At 58.4% G+C, this 12,472-nt stretch overlaps 1 protein-coding gene and 1 pseudogene across 1 annotated transcript; both read left to right on the top strand.

Annotated features, from left to right (window-relative positions):
• Positions 1–1,268: 1,268 nt before the first annotated feature.
• LOC127482660 (golgin subfamily A member 6-like protein 6) lies at positions 1,269–4,410 on the top strand. Its single transcript, XM_051835591.2, has 6 exons — positions 1,269–1,615; positions 1,806–1,868; positions 3,144–3,202; positions 3,535–3,663; positions 4,070–4,159; positions 4,273–4,410. Exons 1-6 carry the CDS (start codon positions 1,474–1,476, stop codon positions 4,408–4,410), a joined length of 621 nt encoding a protein of 206 aa, XP_051691551.1. The 5' UTR covers positions 1,269–1,473.
• Positions 4,411–4,563: 153 nt separating this feature from the next.
• On the top strand, positions 4,564–9,374 carry LOC103345326 (golgin subfamily A member 2-like; annotated as a pseudogene).
• The last annotated feature ends 3,098 nt before the right edge of the window (positions 9,375–12,472 follow it).

Below are 12,472 nucleotides of genomic sequence, written 5' to 3'. Positions count from 1 at the left end.
CCTGCCTAGGCTTCATATCCGAGTCACGGCACCATTTGCTGCTCCTCCGCACGCGGAGGAGCCACACCGGACCGGACGCTTGTTGTTCCCCTTTTTTACAAGTCCTTTCTATAGTAAAGTAAGAATAAGTAAACAGCGAACTCCCAAAGCAAGAATGAGTAGAGAGAAATGAGAAAGAACGAAGCAACGAACTTCCCCACGAACTTCCCCACGAACTCTCCAACGCACTCTCCAACCAACCCACACCACCATACCATCTCTCTCCTCCTATATAGTCCTCTCCACCAATCCGTGCTCTGCTACCCACACGCTGAGCACGCTGCTCTCCTCCAATCAGGAGCAGCTCCTGCAGCTTGTCAAGTTGGTGAGAGGCAGCTGGGTAGAAGCTGTTTGCTCCTCTCCCAGCGCCATATTGTGGGAGAGCAGATGTATAGAATAAGTCTTAATTCCAGTAACAGTATAGTCCAAGTTGCTCCCCACAGAGGGGCCTGGCCCTGAGGTCCCAGGGGCACCCCCCAGTGTGGGGCTGGTGCAGTGGGGCAGACGTGGTCCTGAGGCAGGTAGAGTGGCAGGTGCCTACCTTGGCTGACGCTCCTCAGGGGGCACTGAGAGGGATTCTGAAAGACGGTTTGGGAGCCTCCTGGAGTTTTGTATGCCTGGGAAGACTGAAGAAGGCCCACCTGTGGACAGTGGTTGGGGCGGGGAGGGCTGGGGGTAGCCGTGACTGCCACTGTGTTTGTGGGGTCACGTAGACATCCTCCCCCGGTTGGGTGGGCTCAGAAATACTCACAGGATGGAGGGCATTGGCACTCACACAGAGTCAGGGGGCGCCACCACCCTCACGCGTCGGGGGGCACTGGCCACCTCACGGGTCAGGGGTCACTGGCACCCTCACAGGTCGGGTTCACTGGCAGCCTCATGGGTCAGGGGGCACGGACACCCTCACAGGGTTGGGGGTCGCTGGCACCCTCATGGCATTGGTATCTGCAGCCACCCTCACAGTGTTGGGGGCCCAGGCACACTCACAGGGTCGCGGGCACTGGCATCCTCGCAGCTCGAGGAGCCCTGGCACCCTCATGGAGTCGGGGAGTGCAGGCACTCTCACGAGTCGAGGGGCCCAGGCACCCTTAAGAGATCAGCAGTGCAGCCACCCTCACTGGGTTGGAAGGTGCTGGCACCCTCATGGGGCCGGGGTCCGCAGCTACGCTCATGGCTCGGGGGTGCAGACATCCTCACGGTTCGAGGGCTCAGGCACACTCATGGGGTTGGGGGGGCACAGGCACACTAGTAAATCTGAACCTAGCGGAAGGTCTGTCTTTTCTCACATTCCATTTCTGGAGGCTCACCTTACTGTCCCCTAAGGAGAATCCCGATTCAGACACGGTTCCATAGCTGTGAGCAAAAACCAGCAAAGACCCACATGCTCTTTCCTTGGGAGCCTCAGGACAGGTCCTGTGCCCATAGGGTTTGAGAATGTGCCAATCCCGTCCTGGCCCCCTGCCCACCCCCTCTTGCTCTGGGAGTGGAGTAGAGGGGACATCCTTAGTCACCTTCCTTTCTTGGACTCTCCCCACAGAAACAACAGAACCAAGAAACTCTGGATCAAGTGGACAAAGTAATGTGATTTCTATGTCTGCTCATTGCATGGCTGCTGGATCTGCACCCCACCCCCTCCCCCTCCAGGGTCCCTGAGGTTTGATCTCATCAGTAGGCCCATCCAGGATGGTGGGATTCTGGAGGGTGTGTCCTTTGCCATGCCATCTGTGCCTCCCCCAGTAAGGCAGATTTCTTTTCTCTTCCTATAGCAGAAGAAAGAATGTCAGCAAAAGTTGGTCAAGGAACAGGGGGCACTAAGAGAACAACTCCAGGTGAGTGACTGGCGTGGTGTCCCCTCACATCCCCCAGGAGAACAGTCCTTTCTCTCACTCTGGGCACTTGTTTGGCTTCCTCCTAACAGTTCACATTCAAACCATTGGGATTGTTGTGTCTGAGAAGGCGGATTTACAGTCAGCCCTAGCTCATACCCAACAGGCAGCCAGGCAGAAAGCAGGTGGGACTGAGACCCCCTCCTTCAGCCAGGCACCTGACAGGCCTCTGTGGGAGGCCTCGGGGCTTTATCTCGACCCCTGTGATTCCAGGAGAGTCTGAGAACCTTGCTAATCACCTGCAGACTACCCGCCAGCGCGTCAGAGAGCTGGAGCGGACTTTGCTGTCTCCACGCAGTAGAAGCAGGTGGACAGGGTGAGCCCAGCCGCCTGCCCAGCCACTAGCAGCCTGGTTTCCCCAAGCAGGGAGTGAGTGAAAAGGTCCATTCCTCAGCCTGGAGTGGCCCAGATGCAGTCCAGGCCATTTCATGCAGCTTTCACTGGTGAGAAAGAACATGGGACCGAGTAGGGTTTGAGTGGGGGGTGGCTGTGCAGTAAGCACTGGAGACCAAGTGCTGGGAGAAGGGATGGGGTGCTTGGGCAGGGAAGGCACAGAAGAGCATGTCACTTAGCATCCATGGAGGGTGCTGTGTCGGATGGGAAAGGGGCCATAAACCCCAGGGAGAAGAACACGGTGGCTGGGAGTCATTTGACCTCTGTTCTTGCTGAGTTGTAGACTGTGTGAATGCTGCCCCATCCATTCAACAAGTGAACAGAAGATTCAAACACAAACTCGGTTTCCCTCCATGTCTGTGCCCTCATCACTAGGGGCAAAAATGGGCCCAGAGAATTAGACCAGGATGTTCAGATCTCAGACAAGCACTGCATTTTGTTCTGTCTTGTGTCACTCGACAAAGAGGAGGGCATAGTCACTGCCTCCTAGGGTAGCTGTGAGAATAAAACAGGGCTGTTAGCCTGGTGCCAGGTGGAGCACTGGGAGAGGTTTACACAGTGACGCTGGTAACAGCAATGGCAACAGCAGTGCTGCCCGCTGTCTCTGAGCCTCCACTAGCCAGATGGAAGTCAGAGCTCCTTCCCTTCCTCTTCTGCCCTTATGAAACTCTTAGGAAAAAATGGGACCCTGGCCTTGGCAGTGCCTTGACAGAGAGTAAGGGTGAGCAAGTGTGGCTGTGGCATGGTTCCTGTAGCCACTGCGACCAGCGCCCCAGCTCCATCTTGGTCCTGCCAAGTCCTGACATAGCTTTTCTGTGTTTGCAGCACAACAAGTGGTTGACCAAAGATCAAGATGCTCTCAAACTGGAGTTATACAAGAACAAGTAAGAAGGGGAAGGTGGCGGGGAGGAGTCTGGGGGACCTTAGTACAGGTGATGAGGGGAGGAGTGCCGGGGAGCATGAGGGGGAAGTGCCTGTACAGGCTGGGACGTGTGCAGAGCCGAGCTCTGGTCCTAGCTGTGCCACCAGCTCATGCAATGGCCTCAGGCAGCTAAGGTCCTCTCTCTGGCCTGCCACGTGAGTGACCTGATTGTTGGGAACCCCTCCAATGCCAAGGTTCTTGGGAGGTGCAGCAAAAGGTGGGTTGGTCACCAAATTGGTCCTCTGTTTGCTCATTCCTCTCGCTGCCACCTCTCACCATAACAAAAACAATGAGGACCTGAAGCAGCAGAACTCTGAGCTCCAAGAGAGGCTTCGAGTCCTCATGACCGAAAAGAAGACCCTGCAGCTGGGCACGGAGGAGCTGCAGAAGAAGCTGGAAATGTCTGAGCTGCTGCTGCAACAAGTAAGAGGCTGCAGCCCACGGAGCCCCAGCCCTAGCCCGCGGGGGCCACCATCCCCAGGGACTGTCAGGGAGGCCCCCAGCCAAGAGATGGAAATTCTGAATCCTTATTCTGGTCCTGCCCTAGAATCCTCCCGAAATTGCTAGAATTCTGCACAGAGAGCCCCTGCTGTAGCCATGACTGGAGTCAGACACTACACTATGGCATGTGGGCATGCCTAGTAGCCACCTACACACTGTACCAGACACACCCCCAAACCACTGTTTCATCCATGCCCTTGGTACGGCTACCCCAGGAGCCTGTTTGCTTCCTCCGGGAGCCCCAGCCAATACTTTACCTCCTCTGTGACCCTGAGTCCTGCGTTGGCTGTGGGGGCTCTCCAGATCTAAACTTGTCCTCCTCATTCAGTTCTCTAGCGAGTCTGGGGTCTCTGATGATAGGCAGCAGCTTCAGCAGACCATGGAGGAGCGGACCCAGCTGCAGAAACATGTGCAACAGGTGCGGCTTGGCTGGAGGAGGGGGGCTGTGGGAGGAGGACTAGAGCCCCAGGCGGCCAGGAGCAGGTGAGGATCCATGATGCTTCCTCCAAACTTCTGTGTCCATTCTCCAAGCTGCTGGAGATGCAGACGACTGTGGATAGACAGGGACCGTTACGCAGAGGGCCTGCAGGAAGAGCATGCCATGTGGCAGGAGAAGATGCAGCAGATGTCTGCCAAGGTGAGGCAGGCCCCTGTGGACATCTCACTTGATCTTTCTGGGTGTCTGTAAATGGGCACAGCAAGTGCACCTGCTGTGGCCTGCAGCCAGAGGTGGCTGCGTGTTTGGGTTTTAGGGGCAGCGTCGGTGCAGAGGGAGGCCATGGCCCCCACTCATGGCTCTTTTCCCTGTGCTTTGGGCAGCTGCGCATGCTGAGGGAGGAGAAGAAGCGCAGCCTGAGTCAGGTGCGGGAGCTGGAGACCACCTTGGCCGAGCTCAAGAGCCAGATGGGTGAGCAGGGGCAGAGGTGGCCTGGGAGCCGGATGGGTGTCGGGTGCCCCGGCGAGGAGTGTTGTGGCAGAGGGAAACAGGTCTGTGCCGGTGGATGGCGAGTCTTGTCATCTCTTTGAGCATAGGTGACCTCATCTGTAAATAGGGGTGGCATACCCACTATCCACCATGCACGGTCAAGCACTCTGTGTCATGGCTTGGAAGGGTAATGACCATCTGAATATGGAAAGTCGTTAGCCAAGAAGCCAGCACCGGGGTGGGGGCAAGCAGTTGGCCTGAGGAGCTAAGGACCAAGCAGGAGCTGTTTGAAAACCCAGAGGCCGGGGCCCCTGATGGCTGCTTCCTTTCTCAGCTGAGCCTCCCACCCCAGAGTCCCCAGCTTCCCCCGCGGGGCCGGCGGCGGCGGAACAGCAGCTGCAGGCGCAGGCTGAGCAGCTGCAGAAGGAGCTGGAGAGCCCTGAGGGACAGCTGCAGGCCCAGGTGCAGGACAACGCAGGCCTGAGTCACCTGAACCAGCAGCAGGAACAGCGGCTGCTGCAGCTGGAGCGGGAGGCGGAGCTGTGGGGCAACCAGGCCGAGGAGCGCAAGCAGATCCTGGAGCGTGTGACCATCAGCCGCGCGCTCCTGCAGAACCGGGAGCTCAAGGAGCAGCTGGCCGAGCTGCAGGATGGCTTCGTGAGACTGGTGCATTCGGCCTCCCTGGGCAAGGCCTCTGGCACAGAACACTTCCCTCTGGGCCTTCACTTCCCCCCCACCAAAGGGGACGGTGATGACCTAGGCAGATGCCCTGTGAGCCAGGACCCTGCTCAAATGTCTGTCGGAGGAGAGGGGCTGAGCTTCCAGCCCTCCCGGCACTGTGGGAGGTGCTGCAGGCAGAGCAGCACGTCAAGAACGAGCTGGCCAGGAAACTCAGCCAGCTGCAGGAGAAGCTGGGGGAGCTGAAGGAAACGGTAATGCTCAGCCTGACTGTGAAGGACTGGGCCATGGGGACAAGTCTCTGGGGAGGGCAGTGCTAGGTCCAGGAGGGAGGCCGCTCCAGTCTGGAGTGAAAGGTGACCTCCATGTCGACTGTCCTGTGACTCTTAGGACTGTTAATCCCCGGGTTCCTCCCGGGTCTGGACGTCATTGTCCCACAAGAGGCGTGTCACCCAGCTCCACTGGTCACTACACAAAGGCTACCCTTTGCTAAGCCTCAGATTCCTGACAAAGGAACTTAGCATTTTTTCCTTATACAGGTGTTGAGGATGAGCTGAGATTATGCATGTAAAGTATTAGGCACGAGTGTTCCCCTAACAGCTGATGCCTTCCCTCTCGCGTGTGGCCTCAAGTTAAAGTGATAGGAAAGAAGGGGATGAGGTGTGAGTCTGGGTGCAGGAGACACAGGGTTTTGTGCCACTCCCCTGCAACCAATGGAATCGTTTAGCAAGCCACCACCTGCCCTCATGCTCCCCCCACCCCCCGTCTGTCTCCCCTCAGATGGAGCTGAAGAGCCAGGAGGCTCAGAGTCTGCACCAACAGTGCGACCAGTATCTGGTCCACCTGCAGCAGTATGTGGCCACCTACCAACAGCACGTGGCTGCCTACTAACAGCTGAGCTTTGAGAAGGAGGCACTGCACAAGCAGATTCTGCTGCAGACACAGCTCATGGACTGGCTGCATTGTGCAGAGGTGTAGGGCAAGGTGGCAGTCCAGGTGGCTCGCCAAGAGCTGCAGGAGACCCAGGTGAGGAGCTGGTGAGCGTGGGGTGGGGCCCCTGAGTGGGAGGACCTTGCCACCTTTGTGCTTGCTCACTCTTCCTGGCCCCTTAGGAGTGCCTGGAAGCTGCCAGCCAGCAAAATCAGTAGCTGCAAGCTCAGCTGAAGCTCCTGGCCCTCCCTGGAGAGGGTGAGTGAGGCTCCCACGGGAGAGGACACAGCCTGTGGAGGGAGGAGGGGTCTTGGCAGCACAGCATTGAGTTCAGAGAGACTCAGGTCGGCTGAGCCCTCTCCTCTGGGCAGTGGCTGCCCTGGGTCTCCCAGGGAGGGTGGGCACTGAGGGAAGCCCTGAGCTTTTCTCCTTCACTCACTGGATCATCAGGGTCCCCTCTGGCTGTCCCCTCAGGAGGAGATGGGGAGGAGGAGGAGGAGGAGGAGGAGAAGGAGAAGGAGGAGGAGGAGGAGGAAATTTCCCAGGCCAAAGTGCCCGTCCTAGAAGACCTGGAGAGCCGAGAGGCCGTGGTAAGCCAGGCTGTGCCCTGTGCCCTCTCCATCCCACCTTTCCCTGCCTCCCTCTGTGATCCCTCCTTATATCTTGAGACCACCCCTGCCTTTGATTTCTCTTGACCTCACACCAGTGGTCAGATACCATTCCACCCAGGAACGGCAGGTGCACCTGCACACATGAACTCATCCATCTCTTGCCCTTAGGTGGAGTTCTTTACGTCAGCTCTCGCCTGAGCCGAGGAAGAGCAGGCCCGGCTCCGTGGGCAGCTGAGGGAGCAGAAGGCTCACTGCCGGCGCCTGGCTCTCCTTGCCATGCCATCGCAGGGGGAGCCAGAGGAGACATCAGCCGCTGGGACTGGGGTGACTCTGTGTCTGGGGAGACCCACCAGGCCCTCCAGGGGGCCATGGAGAAGCTGCAGGTGAGGGGTTCTCTCCTGCCATGGGCCAGGAAGGGTGGGGGGTGGGGCCAGTGACGGCTGAGCCCTGACCCCATCATTGTGGCTCCAGCACCGCTTTCTGCAGGTGATGGGGGAGAAAGCGGAGCTGCAAGAGCAGGTAGAGGAGCTAGAACATCGCTGCATCCAGCTCTCTGGAGAGATGGACACCATCAGTGAGCCAGGAGCCCAGGGCCCTGGTAGGGAGGAGCTGCATGGGGGTTAGGGTGAGCCCTGCCTCTGAGCGCTGCCCCACTGTCCTGTCTCTTTGCAGGAGAGTACATTGCCCTCTACCAGAACCAGAGGGCAGTGCTGAAGGAGCGGCACCGGGAGAAGGAGGAGTACATCAGCCGGCTGGCCCAGGACAAGGAGGACATGAAGGTAGGGGCCCTGGACCCTGCTGCCTCTTGGGGCAGGGGGTGAGGACGAGGGCAGGGGCACTGAGTACCTCTCCTTCCAGATCAAACTCCTGCAGCTGCAGGAACTGGTGCTGCAGCTTGTGGGCGAGCGCAGCGAGTGGCAGGGCAGAGTCCTGGCTGCCGCCACAGACTGCGCTGACCATCCCCTCCTGGGTTCCCAGCCCTCCAGGACGCTGCTGACCCGCAGGCTGGTGAGGAGAGCACCCTGGAGACAGGGAGGGCAGGCAGCAGCAGAGACGCTGGCAGCTTGCTCAGGGCCCTCTCTCTTTCCAAAGATCTTGGCGAGGTGAGCCTCACTGACACCATGGAGCCTGCACGAGGAGAGGCTGGGGAGGGTTCGTCCACCTAGAACCCTCCTGTGCAGCAGGTCAGGAAGCTGCTGCAGGAGATCCAGCACCCCCAGGAGCACCCAGGCTTGGGCACCAACCCCTGCATCCCCTTCTTCTACCGGGCTGACGAGCATGACATTAAGATCATGATCGTCTAACACCAGATACCGTCAGCCCGGAGAGCCCCCACCCAATCCTTGCCACTCCACCCCTGCTAGCCACCCTATCCCCTGCCATTTCTTCCCAGTTCCCTTCCCTCCTTAGATAGAACCCCTGATGGGGAGAGAAAGGCCTCTTTAGGCTGCCTCTCTCTGGAGGACCCCAGGGGCTCCTGGGGCCTCCTCATTTCCAGCTCCATCCTCAGAGGCTGTGACCAATGCAGGCAGCGTTTGTGTGGCCCCCAGAACAGCCAAGACCAGGGGGTGCTCATCTCTTTGGGCAAGTCAGCCAGGAAGTTTTCATCACCCCTCTTGAGGCTGTCAGCCTGGCAAGGGCATAATCTGGCCAGGAACATCACGTGGGGGTATCAGCAGTCACGGACACGAGCAGGCAAGAGCCGTGACCTCATAGGGACATTGCCAGTGCAGGACAGCATCAGGCGAGGGTCATCTCTAAGCCACAGGCATCTGTGGGTGAGGCCATCTTCAGGCCAGGGTCATCTTCAGGCCGGGGTCATCTTTCAGGCCGAGGTAATCTGCAAGCGAGGGCATCTGGGCACAAAAACCATCTTCAGGCAATGGTCATCGCTAGGCAGGGACATCTGGGCAAGGGTCACTCTGTGCCAGGGGCATCATTGGGTGAGGATCATCTCCGGGTAGGGGTCACTTCCGGGCCAGGAGCATCTTTGGGTGAGGACATCTAGGCAAGCATTATTCTGGGCCAGCGGCATCTTTGGGTGAGCGTCATCAATGGGCAAGGGTCACTTCTGGGCCAGGGGAAATTCACATGAGGGTCATCTCTGGGTGGGGGCATCTGGGTGAGGAGGGCACATTTGAGCAAGGATCATCTTTGGGCAAGGGCTTCTTCGATGAGGGCATCTCCAGGCCCAGGGAATATTTGGCAACAGCATCTGGACACGGGCATCTTCAGACAAGGGCAGTCTGGGTGAGGTTCACTTCAGGCCAGGGGGCATCATGGGTGAGGGTCATCTCCAGGCAGGAGCAACCAGTCAAGAGTCACTTCTGGGGCTGGGGCATCGCTGGGCAAGGGTCACCTCTGAGGTGGCGGCATTTTCACATGAAGTCATTTTCAGGTGAAGGCATCTGGGTGAGGGTCATCTTTGGGCAGGCACACTGCTGGGCAGGGGTCACTTCTGGGCCAGGGGCATCTTCAGGTGAGGTCATTTTCAGGCAAGGGCATCTGGGCAAGAAGGGCATCTGGGTGAGGGTCATCTTTGGGCAGGGGCATTGTTGGGCAGGGGTCACTTCCGGGGCAGGGGCATCTTCAGGTGAGATCATTTTCAGGTGAGGGCATCTGGGTGATAGTCATCTTTGGGCTGGGGCATTGCTGGGCAAGGGTCACTTCTGGGCCAGGGCATCATGGGTAAGGGTCACTTCTGGGCCAAGGTGCATCTTCTGGTGAGGTCATATACTGGCAAGGGCATCAGTGCCAGGAGGGCATCTGGGTGAGGGTCATCTTTGGGCAGGGGCATCGCTGGGCAGGGATCACTTCTGGGCCAGGGGCATCATGGGTAAGGGTCACTTTCAGGCCAGGGGCATCATGGGCAAGGGTAGTCTAGGAGAGGTTCACTTTGGGTCAGGCGGCACTATGGGTGAGGGTATGTGGGCAAGGAGGGCATCTGGGAAAGAGTCACTCTGGGGCAGGGGCATCGCTGGGCAGGGATCACTTCTGGGCCAGGGGCATCTTCAGGTGAGGTCATTTTCAGGCAAAGGCATCTGGGCAAGAAGGGCATCTGGGTGAGGGTCATCTTTGGGCAGGCACACCGCTGGGCAGGGGTCACTTCCGGGGAAGGGGCATCTTCATGTGAGGTCATTTTCAGGTGAGGGCATCTGGGTGATAGTCATCTTTGGGCTGAGGCATTGCTGGGCAAGGGTCACTTCTGGGGCAGGGCATCATGGGTAAGGGTCACTTCTGGGCCAAGGTGCATCTTCTGGTGAGGTCATATACTGGCAAGGGCATCAGTGCCAGGAGGGCATCTGGGTGAGGGTCATCTTTGGGCAGGGGCATCGCTGGGCAGGGATCACTTCTGGGCCAGGGGCATCATGGGTAAGGGTCACTTTCAGGCCAGGGGCATCATGGGCAAGGGTAGTCTAGGAGAGGTTCACTTTGGGTCAGGCGGCACTATGGGTGAGGGTATGTGGGCAAGGAGGGCATCTGGGAAAGAGTCACTCTGGGGCAGGGGCATCGCTGGGCAGGGATCACTTCTGGGCCAGGGGCATCTTCAGGTGAGGTCATTTTCAGGCAAAGGCATCTGGGCAAGAAGGGCATCTGGGTGAGGGTCATCTTTGGGCAGGCACACCGCTGGGCAGGGGTCACTTCCGGGGAAGGGGCATCTTCATGTGAGGTCATTTTCAGGTGAGGGCATCTGGGTGATAGTCATCTTTGGGCTGAGGCATTGCTGGGCAAGGGTCACTTCTGGGGCAGGGCATCATGGGTAAGGGTCACTTCTGGGCCAAGGTGCATCTTCTGGTGAGGTCATATACTGGCAAGGGCATCAGTGCCAGGAGGGCATCTGGGTGAGGGTCATCTTTGGGCAGGGGCATCGCTGGGCAGGGATCACTTCTGGGCCAGGGGCATCATGGGTAAGGGTCACTTTCAGGCCAGGGGCATCATGGGCAAGGGTAGTCTAGGAGAGGTTCACTTTGGGTCAGGCGGCACTATGGGTGAGGGTATGTGGGCAAGGAGGGCATCTGGGAAAGAGTCACTCTGGGGCAGGGGCATCGCTGGGCAGGGGTCACTTCTGTGCCGGGGCATCTTCAGGTGATGTCATTTTCAGGCAAGGGCATCTGGGTGAGGAGGGCATCATGGGGTGAGGGTCATCTTTGGGTGGGTGCACCTGGTCAAAAATTGCTGGGCACGGGTCACTTCCAAGGGCAGTGTGGGTGAGGTTCCCTTTGGCCAGGGGACATCATGGGTGAGGGCATCTGGGTGAGGAGGGCATCATGGGGTGAGGGTCATCTCTGGGTGGGTGATCTGGGCATCATGGGTAATAGTCACTTCTTGGCCAATGGCATCTTTTGGTAAGGTCAATATCAGGAAGGGCATCAGGGAGAGGAGGGCATCTGGGTGAGGGTCATCTTTGGGCAGGAACATTGCTGGGCAGGGGTCACTTCTGGGCCAGGGGCATCATGGGTAAGGGTCACCTCTGGGGTGGGGCATCTTTGGGCAAGGTCAATTTCAGGCAAGGGCATCTGGATGAGGAGGGCATCTAGGTGAGGGTCATGTATTTGGAGGGGCACCCGGTCAAGGGCATCACTGGGCAAAAGTCACTTCTGGGCCAGGGGCATCATGGATTAGGGTCACTTCTGGGGCAGGGGCATCTTCACGCAAGGTCATTTTCAGGCGAGGGCATCAGGGTGAGGAGGGCATCTGGGTGAGGGTCATCTTTAGGCAGGGGCATGGCTGGGAAAGGGTCACTTCCGGGCCAGGGGCATCATGGGTATGGCTAATTTCTGGGGGAGGGGCTTCTTCACGTGAGGTCATTTACATGCAAAGCATCCGGGTGATAAGGGCATCTGGGTGAGAGTCATCATTGGGCAGGGGCATCATTGGGTAAGGGTCACTTCTGGGCCAGGGGCATCATGGGCAAAGGTCAATTTTGGGCCAAGGGCATCATGGGTAAGGGTCATTTCAGGGTTGGGGGTATCTTCAGATGAGGTCAATTTCAGGCAAGGGCATCTGGACAAGGAGGGCATCTGGGTGAGGGTCATCTTTGGGTAGGGGCATCATGGGCAAGGTCGCCTCCAGGCCAGGGGCATCATGGGTAAGAGTCACTCTGGGCCAGGGGCATCTTCAGGCAATGTAAATTTCAGGCAAGGGCATCAGGGCAAGGAGGGCATCTGGGGGAGGGTCATTGCTTGGGGGGGCACCTGGGCAAAGGCATCGCTGGGCAAGGGTCACCTCTGGGGCAGGGACATCATCATGGGCAAGGGTCACTTCTGGGCCAGGGGCATCTTTGGGTGAGGTCATTTTCAGGAGAGGGCATCTGGGTGAGGGTCATTGATGGCGGGGGCACCCAGGCAAAGACAATTTGAGCAATGGTCATTTCTGGACCGGGGCATCATGGGTAAGGGTATATGGGCGAGGAGGGCATCAAAGGGTGAGGGTCCTCTCTGGGTGGGAGCAATCCGGGGCAAGAGGGTATCCTATGATGAGGGTCATCTCCAAGTGGGGGCACCCAGGGCATGAGGGCATCACTGGGTGAGGGTCAGCTCCAGGCAGAGGTATCTGGGCGAGGGTCATCTTTGGGCAAGGGTCACTT

The sequence above is a fragment of the Oryctolagus cuniculus genome, chromosome 4 (assembly GCF_964237555.1).
Source record: "Oryctolagus cuniculus chromosome 4, mOryCun1.1, whole genome shotgun sequence".
Classification (NCBI taxonomy): domain Eukaryota; kingdom Metazoa; phylum Chordata; class Mammalia; order Lagomorpha; family Leporidae; genus Oryctolagus; species Oryctolagus cuniculus.
The sequence above is the reverse complement of the archived record's forward strand: the minus strand, read 5'-3'. Positions and strand labels throughout refer to the sequence as shown.

Coding starts and splice junctions, on each gene's coding strand:
- LOC127482660 (XM_051835591.2), top strand. CDS start 1,474: ATGTGCCAATCCCGTCCTGGCCCCCTGCCCACCCCCTCTTGCTCTGGG. Junction 1,616..1,805: donor CTCTGGATCAAGTGGACAAA/GTAATGTGATTT, acceptor CTCTTCCTATAG/CAGAAGAAAGAATGTCAGCA. Junction 3,664..4,069: donor CTGAGCTGCTGCTGCAACAA/GTAAGAGGCTGC, acceptor CTCCTCATTCAG/TTCTCTAGCGAGTCTGGGGT.